The 20,944-nt window shown below is 35.5% G+C and overlaps 1 protein-coding gene across 1 annotated transcript in view; it reads left to right on the top strand.

The window, feature by feature from the left end:
• MALRD1 (MAM and LDL receptor class A domain containing 1) overlaps window positions 1-20,944 on the top strand; it is a 589,021-nt gene that overhangs the window by 223,318 nt on the left and 344,759 nt on the right. The window contains exons 21-23 of the mRNA XM_049705518.1: window positions 9,274-9,430; window positions 12,888-12,998; window positions 16,719-16,932. Coding sequence (XP_049561475.1) covers window positions 9,274-9,430; window positions 12,888-12,998; window positions 16,719-16,932 — 482 coding nt within the window. The remainder of the gene's footprint in view (window positions 1-9,273; window positions 9,431-12,887; window positions 12,999-16,718; window positions 16,933-20,944) is intronic.

The raw sequence follows: 20,944 nt of genomic DNA, 5'->3' as shown, positions 1-20,944 counted from the left end.
ATAAAATATATGTAACATAAAATTTTACATATATAACAAGCATTTCTTCCTCCACGTTCTTGACAACATTTATTTTTTGTTTTGTTTTGTTTTACAATAGCCAAGATAATGGGTGTGAACTCATATCACATTGCGGTTTTGATTTGCATCTCCCTAATGCTAGTGACATTGACCGTCTTTCTATGTGCTTATTGGTAATTTGCATATCTGTTAAGTTCTTTTGCTCACTTTGAATTGGGTTTTTTTGCTTTCTTGTTGTTGAGTTGTAGGAGTTCTTTATATATTCTGGATATTAATCTCTTATCAGACTATGATTTGCAAATATTTTCTCAGATTCTGTGTGTTGACTTTTCACTCTGTTGATAGTGTTCATTGATGCACAACATCTTTAATTTCGATGTAGTTCAGTTTATCTATTTTTTCTTTTGTTGCCTTTGCTTTTGGGGTCATATCCAAGAAATAGCTGCCATATTCAATGTCATGAGGCTTTTCCCCTGGCTTTGTTCTGAGAGTTTTATAGCTCTTCTGTTTGGGGTTGTGATTTAGTCTGAGTTAATATTTGTGTATGATATAAGGTAAAGGTCCAACTTCATTATTTTGCAAATGCGTATCTTACTGTTCTTTTGCCTGCTGTTTCTGTTCATCCTTGATAAAGGGGTGTTGAAGTCTCTAACAACGATAGTGGATTCATTTATTTCTGTTTGCTGTTTTATTAGTTTTTGCCTCACTTTGACACTCTGTTGTTAGGCTCAGATATGTTGAGGATTGTTATGTCTTCTTGAACTATTGAACTTTTTGTCATTATGTAATACCTTCTTTATCCCTGATAACTTTCTTTACTTTGAAGTCTGTTTTGTCTGGAGCAAATAGAGTTTTCATTCACAATTACATGTGAGTAAATTCTTGCATAAATATGAGTCATTTCTTATAACTCTGATGCGTTTTTTAATTTTAAAATTTTTTAAAAATTCTCAAAAATTTAAATTATTCTAACTTGTTTTGAAAGCTAGGTCAAAAAATTTTATTAAAAGGTATTTAGTGATTCTCAAACACAAGTCATTAGTATTTTTTATTTACTCAGCTGACAAATGCTTATTGAGTACTTACCATGTGCCAGACTATTTTTGGTGTTGTTCAAATACATTAGGGATCCATGAGTTAAAAAAAAAAAAAAAGACTATAATGGCTACAGTTCTTGTCTACAGAACTCCTGAAGGACTATTTACATCAAACTGTGTGTGTGTGTGTGTGTGTCTGTGTGTGTGTGTGTGTGTGTGTTTGTTTAAATGGAACCCTTGAGTTGTGCCCTGTGTTTCTCAAACACACTCGACTAAGAATTTCAACCCATAATTCTCCCAACCATTTTCTCCTCCTCCCCCTCCCCCTCCTCCTCCTCCTCTTTCTTCCTCTTCTTCCTCTTCCTCTTCTTCCTCTTCCTCCTCTTCTTATTCTCCTTCTCCTTCTCCTCCTTCTCCTTCTCCTCCTTCTCCTCCTTCTCCTTCTTGTTCTCCTTGCCCTTCTTGTTCTCCTTGCCCTTCTTCTTCTCCTTCTCCTCTCTTCCTCTCTTTCTTCTTCCTCATTTCTCCTTCCTTCCTCCTCCTCTTCTTCTTCTTCTCCTTCTCCTTCTACTATTAGAACATAGGAGCTGTTTCCTACACATTACGTAATGGAAAATGAGGTATTGTAATAACAAATGTCAAAAAATTCTTTAATCTTATAGTTATTTTCCCCACAGTGTTTATTGTAGCAAGGATAATAAAGCTTGAATAGCTGTTTTTCTACATATTCCTTTTGGATTAGCATCTTGATTTAACAACTTGGAATTGTAAATACTCTTAACTGTTAGTGTCAGTGGTTTTGAGCAGTGGGTCTCAAAATTTAGCATGCAGCAGAATAACCTGAAACGATTTTTTTTTTTTTTTTTTGCGGTATGCGGACCTCTCACTGTTGTGGCCTCTCCCGTTGCAGAGCACAGGCTCCGGACGCGCAGGCTCAGCGGCCATGGCTCACGAGCCTAGCCGCCCCGCGGCATGTGGGATCTTCCCGAACCGGGGCACGAACCCGTGTCCCCTGCATCGGCAGGCAGACTCTCAACCACTGTGCCACCAGGAAAGCCCCTGAAACAATTTTTAAACAGATTGCTGAGCCCTACCCCAGAGTTCCTGATTCAGTAGGTCTGAGATAGGGCCCAAGAATTGGCACTTTAAATAAGTTTCCAGGTGATGCTGATGCTGCTGGTCCAGATACCATCCTTAGAGGACAACTAGTGTAGAGTATAAAATATGGGGAGACGAATCTAACTCTAGTCCTGACTTCGGTATTTACCAAGGGAATTACCATTGGCACATTGTTTAATTTTAGATATCTCATGTATGAAATGGTAATGTATAATCCTACCTTCTTAGGTTTGTTGCAAGTATCAAATAATAAACTATTATTTAATACTCCCTAGTTTAAAGGTGTACTAATTTAAAGACTGATTCTAAAAATTCCCATATTTTATACATTGTAGAAGCTAGTGTTTCTTTGACCTGAAATCTATTTAACAAAGAATATACATATTTTAGTGAGCCTTCTGAATTCCTGTTTTGGAATTAGATCATAAATAAATATAACTACATTGTGTAATTTCTTAGAGTTTTAAATTTATCAGTTGTTTTTTTTTTAAATGTGTTTCTTTTTGCCTCACAAAGAGCTATTCTCCAGTGGATGTTGTACAATATTGGAACAAGAACCATAGGTGCTCCTAATTAGTTGACTGTAATACCTTTGTTATTGAATTTGGATTGGTAAAACAGGTGGTTATATAAAATTTCAACAAATGCTTTTTCTTCATTTTTGGTTTCATAAGACTAGGAAAGAGAAATCCAAAAGCTGCTAAAATTGTAAATCCTTTTTCAAAATTGAGATGCAAATTGTATGTGTAAAGGAGAATTTTGTTATAGAAAAGCAAGAAATATCTCCTGCTTATTTAGCAACATATTCAGGAAATATTTATTAAGCACCAATTGAGTTTAAGCCATTTTATAAGGTATTCTAGATACTTTAATAAGTAAGTTAAAATATGTGCCTTGGTATATTTATGATCTAGTGGGGCATATAACTTCATATTCAATGAATTAAAATCTAATATGAAAAATGCATCTAAAAAGTTATGTATAGGGCTTCCCTGGTGGCGCAGTGGTTGAGAGTCCGCCTGCCGATGCAGGGGACACGGGTTCGTGCCCTGGTCCGGGAGGATCCCACATGCCGCGGAGCGGCTGGGCCCATGAACCATGGCCGCTGAGCCTGCGCATCCGGAGCCTGTGCTCCGCAACGGGAGAGGCCACAACGATGAGAGGCCCGCGTACCGCAAAAAAAAATAAAATAAAATAAAATAAAATAAAAATAAAAAGTTATGTATAAAATGCTATGGAATTCTTAAGTGAGGGGGTGATTTTGAATCAGGGGATTTTGAGTGTAGGAATTTAAGAAGGCTTGGAAATGAGAGTGTACTTGAGATATGTTGTGGAAGGTAAATCAAATTAGTATAGGGGAAAGACCAAGAGTAGAGGTTATATGTGTGCTCAGGAGAAAGACCAGTGTAAGGGAGACAGAGAAAATAAAGTACATGATGTATCCAAGTAACTGCATGAACACATACGATGGGTATAAATCTCAGTGTCTGAGTAAAGTAATATATGAAAGATGAAGCTGGATATTAGTATAGAAAGTTATTTCTCAGATCCTGATGAATTGAGAATTTTATCCATAGAATGGTGGTGAACAAATTATGGCCTGTGGGCCAATTCTGGTCTGATGCCTGTTTTTGTTAATATCGTTGTATGGGGAACATGGCTATAATCATTCATTTAAGCAGTCCATAGATGCTTTTATGCCACAAAGACAGAGCTGATAATTGTAACAAAGACCGTATGGCCCACAAAGCCTAAAATATTTATCGTATGGCCTTTACAGAAAAATATTCTCTGATCCCTGTTATATACCAATTCAGTATGAAAGACCACTCTGGGTGATCTCGGAGAAGACAGCAGTGAGTGGTCCTGAAGGGAGATCTTAGTTTCCTGCCCAGGAATTGAACCTGGGTAGCCTGGATGAAAACCAGGAATCCTAGCCACTAGACCACCAGGGGCTAGGGGCTAGAAGCAAAGTGGCCCTAGCTCTTTCCCCTATTTGAAAGCAAGAATGTTTAAGGAGGCAAAAACTGTAAAAACAGGTACAAAGTTTATTGTTGGAGACACAGCATAACATGTGGGAGAGCACACAGACAAACAGTTTGTTTATTTAAGACAGCAGCAAGGCAGAAATACACATCCAGAGAGAAAGGGTATGGTGTCCTCTCTAAGAAGGAGAACAGTAAGTCAGAAGCAAAGCAGGGATACGCACCTGGAGGGGACTGGGGGCATCCTGAATGAAGAGTGCTGGAAAGACATGATTTAATTCACTTACACAGGACAGTCCTTCCAGGTCTTTGTTTACCTTTGGCCAATTTTCTCGTGTTTTTTCACACCTGAATGTTTCCAGGACCGTCCCCAACATGCGTGCTCAACTTTTTGCTAAGATTGATCCCACCACAGAGGCCTGTGGGTGCACGTGCACACATATTATGGGGTGGTGCCCCCCTCCCTTTTTGACCCCCAAGAAGCCTTCCTGCACATGTGCAGAGGGAAGTCTTCCTTGACCTCAGGAGTGGGCACCTTATCTCTTTACCTCAGCAGAGCTCAGCTTCTGCCACTAGCTTTGTCCTTGGAGTTCCTGGGTGAGAACAAAGCTTCAATTTTACTCCACTTGACAAGCACCAGCTGGGCCCATCTATCTCCCCCCTCCTGTGGACTGTTAGTTACAAATACATAACGATATAAAAGAGCTTGCACCGGAATGCAAATTAATTCACTGCTTCAATTATCAAGAAAGTCTCACTATGAAAAAAAGTGTCCGCTGATCTGACAGTGTGTGTAATGAACTGATGTGTATTTTACTGTGGCTTCTTATTTACTTGCAGTCCAGGAACATACGGTTTAGTTCAAGGATCTCACTTTGAGTCAGTAAAGGTGTGTTGAAGATTTCTAGCAGGATGGTAGGATCAGATGTGTATTATAAAGGACCAATAAGGTCAAATAGAAACTTTTTTGTTTGTTTGTCTCTTCTGCAATACTCCAACAGAGTCTAGAGGGTGTGTGTGGAATTTTGGAGTCCGACAGAGCCGGTTTCAAACCTTGGTTGGTGGGGTGGGAGGATGGAGGGGAAGCATGCCTTGACATTCAAGAAGGAATGTTCCTTTTTCCTTAATTTATATTCTAAAAATCCCACATAAGAACTCTGAGTGTTCCGTCTTATTTAAGAAGCTCCAGCAGTTGGTGGGTCAGACCGTGGAGTTGGTGGGAGGGGTGGGGAGCAGTTGCACATAGCAAGGTTGGTGCACCACAGACACGAGGGTAATATGGTGGAAACCCCTAGGAGGACTGTACTGTTGAACAGTTTGTATTTTCTGTTTCTCATGAAAGTAATCAAGTTCATGACAACTTTCAGTAGCTCATATCCCATCAGGTATGTTATAACAGCCTACATCATCATAATCAGTCACAGGCTATATCTCAACCCAAAGGATAAGCCTGAAGAATATGTCCCTTATACTGTACAAGTATTAAAGGTCAATTGACCTAACTCAAGAATATTTTTATTTGTCCAAGAAGGGTATTTTTTCTTATTAATTTAATTAGGGTGAATACCCAGGAGATTCTCAAATAAGGGGGAAAAATGTCAATTTTTAAATTGCTTAATTTGCTTAATATTAAGACTTTAGAAACTGATTATCCTATGAGGCTTAGGCAGCGTTCTTTAAAATAGCTTGGAATATAAATCAGATCTCTTTTAATAAGTGACTTTTTAATGACTTATACATCATCGCCTGGGATCTTTATTTTCGCAACACCTGAGTGTAAAGCACTGCTTTCTTTAAACCTTTACTACTGTGTGGTTTATGATGTGTTTTGTTAGGAAAGGTATATTTCTATAAAACATCCTCCTTCCAGCCCTGTTTGAGAAATGACAATTTGAAGGCTGGTAGAGAGATGCTGATACTTTACGAGTGACAGCACTGTTAGGTGTGATCATTACTGCTGTATTCATCCCAGGAGGGCAGTTGATTTCCTTTGCAGGTACATGCTCAGATAATCTCATCTCAGACATAGGCAAGTGTTCGTATAATTCTTCATTTTTCCATTAGGAATCAGGCATACATCATGTGTCCCCAATTAATGCATAAAAGACTGGCGACCGAATGATATACTTTTACACTAGTACGGTGTTTGTGGGGCAGTGTAAAAACACAAATGTAGTTTTGTTATTTGCATTTTTCAAATTGATCTCCTGGCATGTCTCCCTTTTTTCGTTTTCCTTGCAGTTGAAATATATATATATTTCAAGGATATATAATTATAAAGAATTGTTTCAATAATTTATTTTAAATTTATCATTGTGACTGAATTTTCTCAAGTTATGCTGTATTGAGGAAATTAAACATTAACATTTTTCATCGTGTAGTTCCTGGGAAATTAGTACAGGGACCTCCAGTTGAAGAACCATTGAGTAGATGCTTTTATCATTACTAGAATTGTGACTTTTAGTCACTTAATTCTTCCATGGTCTCTAACATTGTTCTGTCTTTTTATGTTTTTTTCTCCCCCAGCCTGGAATATATTATGATCAACTTTTCCTGTGTAATTTTATCTGACTCTACAGTTCTGTCACTCCATTGGTCTATTTATTTCCACATGTGCTGTACTGATTTTAAACTACCTTGTGTATTTTGTTTATCAAGTACTTTTGGAGAGTCTACTGTGAACCAGGCACTGTGTAGGAAAGAAAATAGCCATGGCCCCCAAACAAAGATAAGAACATATTAGCATTTGGGGACATTTCATTCTGTTCTTCCTTGTATGTATGTAGTTATATAATATGTATGTATAAAGATATACACACACTACAAACACACAGGCATTGTTGAACGTCTGGCATAGTGCATGACATATAGTAGATAGTAAGTGTAACATTCGTTAAATGGGATGCAAATGTTTTCTCCCATTCACTGGTTGGCCTTGATCATCATATTGGTATCTCTGATAAACTGAAATCCTTAATTGGAATACAGTCCTATTTTTTGTATTTCCCCTTATGGATAGTAATCCTTATATATTATTAAAAATTAATTCTCAGTCTCATATCATGAAGATATTGTTATGTATCTTAGGCAAGCTTTGTTGTTTTACCTTTCACATTTCAGGTACATTCTACCTGCAGTTTATTATTTTTGAATGCTGTGAAATAGGGGTCAAGGTTTGTTTTTTCCCCACAAGGCTACCTAATTTATTCAATCCACATTGAAAAGATTGTCCTTTCCTTCACAGCTCTGAAGAGCTAAGCTTTTCATAAATCAGGTGTATAAATATATGTAGAATTTTCAGGACTCTTTTATCCATTTCTCTGGCCCATTTTTCCATCTTTACTTCAATACCACCCTGTCTTGATTATTCTACGATTATAATGAATCAGTATCTGATAGAGTAAATTGTCTAACTTTGTTCTCCTTTGTGATAAAATTGGCTATTCTTAGTCCTTTGGATTTCCATATTAAGCTTAGAATCAGTTTGTCAATTTTGGGGAAAATATATCTACTAAAATTATGCTGGATCACAGTGAATCTGTGAACCAATGAAGAATTCATGTATTCATCTTTGTTCTCAGCATCTGTGGGGTCCTGGGATATTAAACAGACACAAGGAACAAAGCTGGAACTTTTTATTCATTGGCACACAATTCAGACAAATTAATATAAAAATCCTAGCTCTTCAAAGCAGTCTTAATTCATACCCTGTGTAGTTCACAGGGCACTGAATTCTTTATTAGCAGCAACTAATGACATAAACATAACCACAAATCACAACTACCATTTATTAAATATGTAAGATGGGCCAGTACTGGGATAGAAAGTCCACTTATTTTATTTCTAACTCCTAGTAGTAACATGGAGCTATCCTGTTTTATAAATGAAGAAACCAATAGGTTCAGAGAGGTTGAATAACCTGCCTAATGTTGCCCGTCTAGTAAGTGCTGAGGTCAGAGGCCAGCCCTGCCATGTCTTTTGCCCACAGCACATTCCCAGTGCCTTGGACAAGTAACACTGGAAAGACTGACTCAATAAATACATGGTGACTGAATGAATACCTCTTGCTTTCTCTCCATCTATTTTCTATTAATGATTCATGTCTTTCCTCAAAAAAAAAAAAGATAAAACTTTCAAAATGGTTTTAATAAGTAGCAAGTTTAAACTCCATGGTACTAGTGTCACATGTGGTGAAAAAGTGGTGTGAAATAGAATTAATCAAAGAGATTAAAGAGTGCCAGAATGTCCGAATTTTGAGGAATCACTTCCTTATTTAATATTTCAAAAATAGCATGTCTTTAATGTTTTATTATCTCTTTTTTGAATTGGTAATTAAAGTGGGGGCATAAACTCTATCCCTTATGGCAAAATTACATTGATATTTAAGTGTTTCCATCATTATTTTCCCTCTCTGGTTTGGAACTAGGGGGAAAAAAAGACACACTTTAAAAATTATCTACCCACTTAAGCCAGATGATGGAGAGACTTGAGTCCTGATAACAGTGTTTGTGCCCCTGGATCCAACTGTGCCTGAAGCTAGTGTATCCCCTGTACTTTTCAGTTGTGTGAACTAATAAATACCCTTCTTTACTTAAAACGACATTAAAAGGTTATCTACCTGCTTATTAAAATATGTTTAAGTAAAACTTACCTAAATTAATAGATAAAATAAATTTGAACCTGAAAGCCTTTTAGACCAGTGAATAGAACTCCAAGACAGTTTCCTTTCTCTTTTTCATACTTTAATTATTTATATTTTTGTTCTTTTTATGCCTCTTCTAAATGTATTCAATGCTTCAATGTCTCATTTTACCCACATAAAAAAACTCTACAAAACTGATCAGAGTATCAGCAGTATTATTATAAAACAATCAACCAAGTTATTACATATTAGACCTAATGATTTCAACCTTTACCATAATTTTTGTACATTGTACCAATGGACACATGGATTCAAAATCAAAATAGTAGAATTATTTATGCATCACCATTGTTCTAAAAACATTGTTATACTTTTAGGAGAAATTTTAGAACAATAAAATATGGTTAATGACAAACTGTATTTTATGACTTTCTTTTTTTACCTGATAAATGCATCATTCTTTCCCCAGAAATACCGCAGATGGCTGGTACCTGTATGCTGATAGCTCAAATGGAAAGTTTGGTGACATGGCTGACATTCTTACTCCTGTTATTTCACGCATGGGACCAAAATGTACCCTGGTATTCTGGACTCATATGAATGGTGCCACAGTTGGTTCTCTCCAGGTACTGCTTAGGCAATTGCATTTTCTGAATTTCTTCTACAAAAATTCATATTGTATAATTCAGTGTTATTAAAATATGTAGTCTGCTAATAAATGTAAATGGACAGTTATCAACACTTCACTGGTTTGAAAACAGTATGATTGAAAAAAAGCTTTAGTAGAATTGGACCTGAATGGCTAATAGGATTTCTTTAAACTATTCTATTTATGATTATGGTCTTTATTCTGAGGTTGCAGCTTCTGTGTAATACTGTTTTACCCTTGAAATATGTCATATAGGTTTCAGTATCAATATTCTGAGAATAACACAATCAAATGAATATATACATTTTGGTGATATTCGGATGTGCCTTCTTGCTGTCTTTGATATAGTGGTGCTACATTCTCCAATATTCTCTTTCAAATTGTTTTTTTGTAAAAAAAGAAATTAAATTGTTTCATACTCACAAAAGGTTGCAAGAATCTCACAGAAAACTGCATTCTACCTTTCACTCAAGAGATTCTGGTTTTTTGCCCATTGTCCCAATAACATCTTTTATAGGAAAAATTGAGTTGAATATAGAATTACTTATCACACTCCATTGTTATTTCTTTCTAGTGTCTTTATTTTTTATAAATTTAATTATTTTTATTTTATTTTTGGCTGCGTTGGGTCTTCGTTGTTGCACGCGGGCTTTCTCTAGTTGTGGCAAGCAGCGGGGCTACTCTTCGTTATGGTGCACAGGCTTCTCATTGCAGTGGCTTCTTGTTGTGGGGCACAGGCTCTAGGCACGCAGGCTTCAGTCGTGTGGCACGTGGGCTCAGTAGTTGTGGCTCGCAGGCTCTAGAGCTCAGGCTCAGTAGTTGTGGCACATGGGCTTAGTTGCTCCGTGGCATGTGGGATCTTCCTGGACCAAGGATGGAACCCGTGTCCCCTGCATTGGCAGGTGGATTCTCAACCACCACACCACCAGGGAAGTCCCTAGTGTCTTTAAAACTGAAGTAATTCCTTCATTTCCCTTAAACTTTATGATCTTGATATTTTTAAAGGTTATAATCCAGTCTTTTTGTGAAACATCCTTCAAATTGGATTTGTTCAATGTTAAGCATGTTTTTCCCTGTAATATCACCAATATCGTATTATTTTTATTGTATCCCATTGGTTAGTACATGATGTCTGTTGGTCTCAGTACTTTTGTTCCCTTTGTTATCAATAAATACTTTGTGATGAGATATTTTGAGAGTATGTAAAATCCTGATCTCAACTCAATTATACCCACTAATGTTTGCTTCCTTTAGTATTTTTTGCCACATTAATTTTACTATGATGATTGCCTATTTGTGTCTAACTCCATTATTCTGTCTACATTTGTAGGTTGGTTTTCTCTTGTTAGAAAAATTCTCCATTTATTGATTTATATCAGTGTGGACTCATAGATTCCTATTTTATCCAATTTGTTGTCAACACTATTACTATTTATTGGTTCTTACATTGTCCCAGATTCAGTTATAGGAGACCCTTTAAACTGACTTCTATGTCTCTTTGACAAGTCCAATCATTCTTTGATCATTTCCTTTCTTTCTGGCCAAGAAGATGTTCCAGACTCATCTTTTTGTTATCCTGTTCCATCCCTGGAGGTAACTATTTTTCCAGGGGGTCCTGGTTTCTTTTAGATGACCAAGTTATACAGACAAAACAGAAAGAGGTTCTGCAATTTTAATGCAGATCCCCTAGATCCTGTCTTCCCCTATTAGACATGCCTTATATAATAGATAAGGTTTGTAAGTATATGTATAGACACATCATTTACACGGAGAAGCCAACTCAATTTTGAAGCATCTCCGTTTATACTCTGTTTCATAGCTTATGTGACATTTTCCAAGAAGCCATGTCTGAAAAATAAATCCCCAGATTTCAGAATTGTTTACATGAGCAGTTTTAGACCAGGGATATCTCGCTAAAAGCAGCCACAGATAAGGTCTCTCCCCCTGTCAAATAGCATTAATTTGTTTTCCAAAAAGTCTATGTTTAGTATATTTGCAAAGAGATTACACTTGGGCTGCCTGCTTTATTTTTCCCCAATAAATAGAAGTAGACTGCAGATCAGCTGCTTAACCACTTCTTTCCTAGTAGCTTGATGTAATTTTAATATTAGGTATTTTTTTTTATTTTTTAACTGTCTTCTTCTACGATTTTCCTGGCCATATTAAATATTATTTTCCTCCCCAAATTAGATAAACATATTTTAAAAATGCTGTTACTTTTTTTCATTTGGAAACATGTTAAATTTATAAAGTAATTTTGGAAGAATAGTTTTATTTATTATAGGTGAGACTTCTCACCAAAAACAGTTTAAGAGTAAACTTGTTTGTGTATATGTATGTGTGCATGTTTAATAACCTGAAAGCATCCAAGTAGTCTTGTGGATTGATGTGACAATTTACCATTTGTGTCTCATTGAGTTTTTAAAAATGGTTTTAGACAAAACAATCAATACAGCTAACTACAGGGTTTGCATCAGAAAAATGAGAATTACTTACCAGGTATATTTTGTGGTTGAGATTAATTATCTGAAATAGGCTTTCATTTTTTCAGAATAAGATTTTGTGTTAGTAGATGAAAAATTATAAAACAACCTTAAAATTTTATAAGTAGTTAATTATAAAATAATTAAAATGGTAATACATATGATCCTTATTTTGTGCACAGCTGAGTAAAATAACATTAAATGTTGCATTACTATGTTGCATGAACACAGTTAAATACATCATCTAAGTACATCATCTAATACATCTAATACATCATCTATTAAATACATCATCTAAGTCAGTTATTTTAAAATGTGGAACTCTACTGCTCTTCCCTATTTAATTACTTTCTTCATGGCTCATTTTGTGTCATTCTAAAAGAAGAGCCATGATAATTTGTTTGCTGAGATGATTCTCAATTTCCCTTTAGAATGAGGGTCCATTTGTTGGGTGGGGAGCTCTTGCTGGCTTAGATGAGTAGGTGCCCACTCACATCACCCGTATGTGCTGTTGGAATTAAATGGACTCCCATTGTAACATCACCATCCCCACTGAACCTAATGTCATTCTCAAAACTGTGTCTAGTAAACAATTCTGTGCTTTTCATGTGACTACAGGAATATTATTTAATATTGAGACTTCCAATTGTTCTTGCTGTCAGATTTTTAAAAACTAAGGTAGTTAAGAGTTCTTAATCAAATGGTGCCAGGTAACTTCAGACTTGACTGACAGATATTCATGCACAACTTTATTACACAAAGCTCATGAGGTACCCTGGTGACACAGTGCTGTTCTAGAAAACAAAGACATCTAATGAAAGATGTCTGAGCTTTTCTCTCAGGGATTCATGTTGATATTAAAATGAAAAAAAATTACTGGGAGAATTCTATATGTTTAGAATTTGTCAAGGTAAAATATTTCAACACTTCTTACTTGACTTATCTCTGCAGGTACTCAGCAAGATAGACAATGTTACTTCTAAACTGTGGGCTCAAAGCGGACAGCAAGGTGCACAGTGGAAAAAAATAGAGGTGTTTTTAGGCGTTCATTCGCATATACAGGTTTGTAATCCAGGTATTTAGGTGATGATTGAGTTTTGTTGATTCTTTAATTTTAATTTATTTCCTCTACCCCTTGTCTTCTTGTCTCTCTTTCCCTTTCTGATGTGCTGTATGAACGCTCACCACTCCATACAGCATTTTCCATAAGGAATTTGCGGTTCTGAAATACCCTAATGTTTTTTCCCAAAGAGGCAACCATTTTTCTAGGAACATCTCATTTTAGTGACAACCATCTCCTGCCTCCACGATCAGGCTCCTACATATTAAGAACACCTCCCACTATTTTGCAAATGTATTCTCAGAGACTGCAGAGTAATTACATTAGTTTATTTCAAACCCAATTAAAGAGACCTTTGAAAGCACACTATATTGTTGAACCTTATTAGAGAAAATAGATTTACTTGACTGAAAAATATTTTCAAAGGCACAAAATTGGGTGATGCTGTATTTGTCTTCATGTAGATTACAATAATATTAGGAGGATAAGACCCAAAAATAAAGGGAAAGAACAAGTAATACATAGAATAAAAGGTTTAAACTGAAAGTAATTATATGCCAAGATATTTAGTGTGAATTTTATTTTTTTATGGATTATCAGGAAAACAGGAGCTCCATGGATGTGTGTGTTTTTTGCTTTTGGAGTTTTTGCTTGTTTTGTTTTGTTTTGTTTTTGACAGAAGGGGTGTTTATTGGAAGGTAAAACTTAGCTATTAAGATTTAAGATTAGATAAGGGAGAGTGGGAATCCAGAGCCATTTATGTCAGAGAACATTGTTTCTTAGTCATAACTGCACAGGGCTTAATTCCTTGAATCTAGAGCCACTTATCTATAGGTACAAGCTATAATATCTTTGCTAATTATACAGAGGACTAGAAATGCAATATGTAGCAAGAGTAACCGAATCAGCTGTGAATATTCAGTAACTGTATCTACAATCACATGCCATATCTGATAGATCAGCCCCTTTCAACTCCACTGGAAGCACAGGCTAGATACAGCTGTTTAAAGGCATTGATACAACATTATCCCCAATTTCTTAGAACGTTAGCTATAATAAATCCCATATATTTTTGACCTCTTGCTGGGACCCAGTTTTCTTATGGGTCATTTGTAGATAATTTAGGAAATGGATAAGAAGTAAGTTCAACCTGAAGAAGAAAAGACCAGACAGCAGTTTAGTGGCCTTGCACAGTATGAAATTTATCATTAAGAGGATTCCACCTGTTTAACCTCCAAGACCTTTTAACTGAGGCAAGAAGAATCATCCGCAAGAACATGCAGAAGGCTGTGCTGCTGCCAGGCATCGGCTTCCACTTCAGGCAGTGAATTCTTAACTAGTCTGCGCAAGTAGAATATTTGCATGGTAAAATCATGTTCAAAGCAACATTAAGGGCTTCCCTGGTGGTGCAGTGGTTGAGAGTTTGCCTGCCGATGCAGGGGACATGGGTTCGTGCCCCGGTCCGGAAGGATCCCACATGCCACGGAGCGGCTAGGCCCGTGAGCCATGGCCGCTGAGCCTGCGCGTCCGGAGCCTGTGCTCTGCAACGGGAGAGGCCACAACAGTGAGAGGCCCGCGTACCGCAAAAAACAAAACAAAACAAACAAAAACAAACAAACAAAAAAAAACATTAAGAGGGATTTAAGCAGAGGAATCAATTATTGATTTAGTCTTTCTGAAATTTAATTTTTCACATTGAAATTTGAAGAGAAATACGCCCATGTTGTTTGAATCTTAAAATGAAATATTAATGGTTTCTGAATATTTGATGTTTAACGTGATTCATTCATTCCTTCAGTAAAAACATATCAAGAACCTACTATGTGCAAGCACCTTACTATGCACTGGAGAAATAGTAGTGAGACACACATACTATCCATGCTTCTTCCATTTGTACAGTATCAGTCCCTTTAGCCTCAGAAACATGAGTGCCTTTAACCCTTGAGTAAAAGTATACAGCATTGGGTAGTTTTCACAGTTATATTTGGGAACCCCCAATTTAAACATAGCATTTAATTATAATAATTTTCATAACTAGAGCAATCACATACCTGGCACTTACTAAGTGCCAAGTTCTGTTCTATGAACAAAAAATTCACTCCTGTAACTGTATGAGGTACATACCTTTATTACCTGCATTTTATAGATTAGGCACAGAAATACCTAGAACTTGGATAACTTGCCCTACTTATATAACTACAATGGCAGTGATACGCTTTAAACACAGGCAGGTCATCTACAAGTCCATAATACAAATGCTATGATCTATTGCTTCCTAAATTTTACAAAATGATTGACCCAGCTTTTATTTTACCAGAAAAAAATATATCATAATTGCTCTTGAAAAAAAGTTTAATCACATTCAGTATTAAAGTCTATGGAATCTTAACCAACATCGTGTGGCATTGTATTATCTGATTTCTTAATCACAGAGCATTGTCTCACAGATTTAAATTAAATGTTCAGATATATCCAGATAATACAGTACCTTTTTCAATTTGTGTATCCATGTTTTTCTTGGGCTCAATTTTCTTATAAAAGAGTTACAGTCATTATTCTTTCTAGTTTCACCTCGTCTTAATCACATCCAAGCTCTTAATCTATCTTACAAATTTATTTTTCTTTTCTAGCACATCTTCTCTGAAGAAAACAAATGTATGCCTTTTATGTAAATTTGATACATGAATTTATATAAAAATTGTACATTTATTTGCTTTTTTATAATAATGTGAAAGGCATGATCTTCAGTTATTCTATTCTCTCATCTTAAAAGGAAAACAACTAGGTTTTCATACAATAGTATAAAAGCATAACACATCTTAAGGAAAAGCTACTTCTTTCAAGAAAAGTAATTGATTAGATTTGGTAAAAAGATGTTTGGGAGTTTGATGACAATAACTATTTTGTATAAAAATCATGGAGGTAAATAGGTATTTCTTGTTAATGCATCTCTAATTGTCCTAAATTTACTTTAAAATATATGAATATTTCTTATGCTAACACACAAATACATATTTAACTTGCAGACAAATTCAATAGAAGCTGTCTGAATTAGTTTCACTTTGAAAACTTTAGTGAGTCCTGTGACTAATTTTCATCAGTTCTATCAAAGTCTGTAGAAGTGGGATCTCACGGTCCAGCAGTGGCACACAGGAGGATTTCATTCGTCACATACATTAATCAAAGGCACATCACAATCATTTCAAGTCCAAAGATGCGGCCAATTAAAAAAATTCATAGTTTTGAGGTTCGACATATTTTCGATTTCAAATAGTTGAGTTGAACAGATCAGAGGAATGGCAAGAAGTGGATGAAATAAAGTAAAAGATATGCTTGCATCTTCTGTCTCTTGGTGCATTCCGTCACCTGGTTGACCTCCTGCTTCCATGTGTGATGAGGCTGTCAGAAGTGAGCAGGTTTTGTTTTGGGTCTGCGAGTTGCAGAGGCTGCAGTGGTAGGTGACTCCTGCCAGTTTCTTAGGCCCTGTATCCTAAAAATCTAGACAAGAGACAATGGTGTTGCCACTCCCACATCCTTACCTGTTGAGTGTGGTAGAGATCTTCGATATCCCTCAAACTTCCTGGGTCAGTTTCATCGTAGGGATTACGGGGTCATTTTTATCAGATTCAAGCCCTTATGTTCTGTACTGTATTTACTGTTTGCCCCAAGTTTTGGATTCCTGATGGACGAGTCAACTGATATTGGCTTTATTTTTTTTAAAGGTTGTCTTCAGGGCAAAACGTGGTATCAGTTACATAGGAGATGTAGCAGTGGATGATATTTCCTTTCAAGATTGTGCCCCCCTACTTAGCACAGACAGAACGTGTACGGCTCAAGAATTCACATGCGCTAACAAGCACTGCATTGCCAGGGACAAGCTGTGTGATTTTGTGAACGATTGTGCTGATAATTCAGATGAGACTCCTTTCATCTGTGGTGAGTGGAAGTGTTCTGTCTCCTTACTTTTGCCTTTGTCTCCCACAACCTTCCTCTGTGCAATGGGTTCATTGATGAAAAATACAGAGTATATATAACTCAGCAGCCAAGGCAGGGAAGGTGATTTAACCATTTAAATACATTCCTTTCTCCCTCTCAGTACTTAATTTAGAACCGAAAGTCATTTAAAACTAATCAATGGCTTTCTGTTTGTATGTGAAGAATTGGAGATTAACTGGAAAACAGGTGTCTTCAAAGACAAACGGTATGCAAACAAGTATTTTCCATATGAAATAAATTTTTGGAAAGAAGGCAAGCAAAACGTCCATAAACGGCAATTCATGTAAGGTTGACAAGCCTTTGTGCTTTGACGGATTTCAGGGAGTTGTCATTCCCTTGGGTCGATTACGAGCTGGGATAAGTGGCTAAAAAAACAAAAAATCAATATCCAGATAATGTATAAAATAGACAGCGTGATCTCCTAAGGGAAACACATATCAGCTGTGTAATATTGTTACAAGAGATCAACTCATAATAAATGACACCTATTAAAATATCCTTAGCTAAATGGGCCATATGTGCTCATTCAGGGAAGTCTGTAAAATCATGGAACACAGTGCATGGTTGCCTCATTTCACTGCAAATGAAGTGAATGCAAATTGTCAGAATTAAGGTTGACAAATTATTCCACTATTACCAATAATAATTTCTGAGCTAGCGTACTACAGTTTGATCTCTTTTTTTGCCTCTTGAAACCAAATCTGGAATCACAAGAACAACGTCAGTATATTAAGAGCTCACATTTACATAGAACTTTTAACTTTCAAAGCCCTTCTATCTACCGATCTCCACTTGATCTTCACAGAAACCAACGGGTAAGTGGGACAGATATTATTAGTGCATTCCATGGTTAAAGCTGCTGAACAAGAGTGGCTAAGATTTGGTCAAATTTCATAAAACTGGTACTGACAGAGTTGATCCTAGTTTCCAGGTACTTTGATTTATGATTCACTGCTTTGCCCAAGTCACCATACCACTTCTGTGTACAACTGAATCTTTGGAAAACCAAAAAAGTTGTGGATGTAGAAATCCTGTGTATATCCAATAACTATTTGTTTCTTCAAGTGTGGATTATATCTTATAATATCAATTATTATTATTATATGAACCAAGCAAAACTGTTTGGCTAATCTTGTATTCTGTATTAATTTTTACCTTTATCTTATGAATATTTTTGCTGCGTTTTTAGTTATTTTCTGCATCAAATGCTTTTACAGTTTCTTCATTGCCATTTTCATTTGAGTATCTCAAATATCTATTAGCTAATCAGTCGAACAGAACAGATACTATGCTTTTGAATTTTATTTGTCATGTTGCCAACTTATCTCTTTCCCAAGATACGATTTAATGCAATGTTTTCAGTGTTTAAAGTATTTTATTTCTGGCTAAGTTTTCCTTGAACTCTTTGTATTTAGATAATAACTTTGCAAATATTTCTAGGAATCCTCTATCTGTGTTTGGGAGGGTATACTGATATACTAAGAGGGTCAGAGAAATGTACTGAAATTTATTGTCTTGGTAGTTCTTTTGTATGGAAAATAAAGACAAAAGTAATTACAAGCCCTTGGAGGGAAAGTTTTATCAGAAGGTGCTTTCTGGTGAACTGATTGCCAAATCACTGTAACATTTGAATGGGGCTGTGATATCAGTAATACTGGAGCAAGAGAGATGAATTAGTTCCAGATATTATATAAGAAGAAGAAAATTTTTTCAGCTCCTTAGAACAAATAAACAACCAAAAAGTTGGAACAAACCTTAAAAGTAACCCACATTTTGATATTGGTTCTTATTACATGAATATAATCTCTTTTTATATAACACTGCTTATTTTATTATGTATTTAAAAATTCAATTGTATTCCTACGTTAATGGTTTTAAATGTTTTAATTATAGAGTGGCTAGAACCTGCTATATGAAATATGAGTGCTGTTATTTTTCCTGCGTATACTATAAACTTTGATTCTTAATTAGACCCAGAAGAATAGGAAGAAAAACTTAAAAAAAAAAATCACCATAGCAACTGATCTCAGAAGTTTGGCTGACAACCAACCAAGAATTTAGGCTTAGGTTTCATGATCTTTGGAACTTGTGTGAGGTTTTTTTGGTTTGTTTTGGGTTGTTGTTTTTTTTGTGAGAAGTCTAAGTAAAGACTGAACATGTATCACAACTCTAAAAAAACGTCTAAAATATCATTTGGTATAAATACACCACGTAGGAATAGAAGAAAGAATGAAACTGCTGAGCTCTTTGTAAAGGCATAGACTATCTCTGACAAAGGAAAAGAAAATAATCCTTTATAAAACAAAAGTACCTGTGTCTTTAATTTTCTGTAGACCAATATAGGCTCAGAAAGCAAGATTTGGAAGAAAGATTAACTGGTTTCTTTTTTTGCTTTATAATATAAATATATCTAAAATATAGGACATAGTCAAAAAGAAAGTGATTGGTGTATCTGAGAAATCTGAAATCTTAGTTGAACATATTTTGCCATTGGTACAGAGGCTCCTTTGGCAAACAATCATATTTTTGTTTCTCTGTACTTTCCAATTAGCATATTTATTGGTGATACACAAGAGTATCTCAGGCATGCTCAAAATAATTTAATTCTGCACTGTGATTAGTAAGGATGCAGGATATTTGACCAGAATAATTAGTAAGTAATCTGAACCTAATGGGCACATGTAATACTGTATTTCCCAACTGCAGACATCTATTTCAAGTACACACAGAATATATGTTATTAAGCACTAAGCAAACTTCAATAATTTTAAATGGATTAAAGTGACATGGATTACATCTTTTGAATTAGGCTGGAAATCAGTTGTAAGACAAAAGCTAGAAAATTCCCTGTTAGTTAGAAGACACATTTGATAACCCATCTCCCCACCAAAAAAATTACAGTAAAATTAGAAAATGTTTTAAATAAATAATAATAATAATAGTGCATTAAAAAATCTGTGGTATTTAGTTAAGAAAATGCTTAGTGAAAAATTTATATACTTAAATCCTTACCAAAGAAAATAATTAGCTAATAATACAAATTAATAGAATAGAACACAAATGTCAGAGAGAGAGGATTTGGAAAGACTGATAACATTTTCAAGATGCTGTCAAGAATGATCAAGAGAAATCGAGAAGACAAAATATCGAATTAATTTAACATATATTTACTGAAAAGGTATATGTCAAGCAGTGTTTGAGACATCTAGTGTACATCCATAAATGAAACAGACAAAAATCATATTACCCATTCCCCTGTGTTAAACAGAAAATATTCTCTCTTCCTCTACACACACACACACACACACACACACACACACACAATATCCATGTGTGTGTGTATGTATATTACAGAGTTTGTCAGAAGTTGATCAGTGATACATTTTCTATGAGAAAATATAGAGTAAATTAAAGGAGATGAAAAATGGAGAGAGAGAAAATAGCAATATTAGGGAGCTTGATGAGGATAGGCCTGATGAAAGATATTTAAACAATTTTTTTTCATTTTACTTATTTATTCCCCCCCCCCAGTTTTACTGAGATATGATTAACATACAGCCCTGTATAAGTTTAAGGTATACATCATTGTGACTTATTTATATTGCGAAATGATTACCACAGTAAGTTTAGTGGTAATCCATTGACATCCATTTTCTCATATAGGTGCAAAAAAATAAAAAGAGGAAAAAAATGTTTTTTCCCTTGAAATGAGGACTCTTAGGATCTAATCTCTTTCAAATATACCATACAACAGTGCTAACTATAGTCATCGTGTTGTACATTACAGCCCTAGTACTTATTTATCTTGTAACTGGAAGTGTGTACCTTTGGACTCCCTTCATCTAATTCCCCCTCCTGGGCAGATTCTTGAAGGAGATCTGGGACTTAGCCAATACTTGTTGTTTTCTTTTCTTTTCTTTTCTTTTTTTTTTAAATTATAGCCATCTTAGTG

Source organism: Orcinus orca, chromosome 2, assembly GCF_937001465.1.
Source record: "Orcinus orca chromosome 2, mOrcOrc1.1, whole genome shotgun sequence".
Classification (NCBI taxonomy): domain Eukaryota; kingdom Metazoa; phylum Chordata; class Mammalia; order Artiodactyla; family Delphinidae; genus Orcinus; species Orcinus orca.
This window is presented reverse-complemented; position numbering and strand designations above follow the sequence as displayed.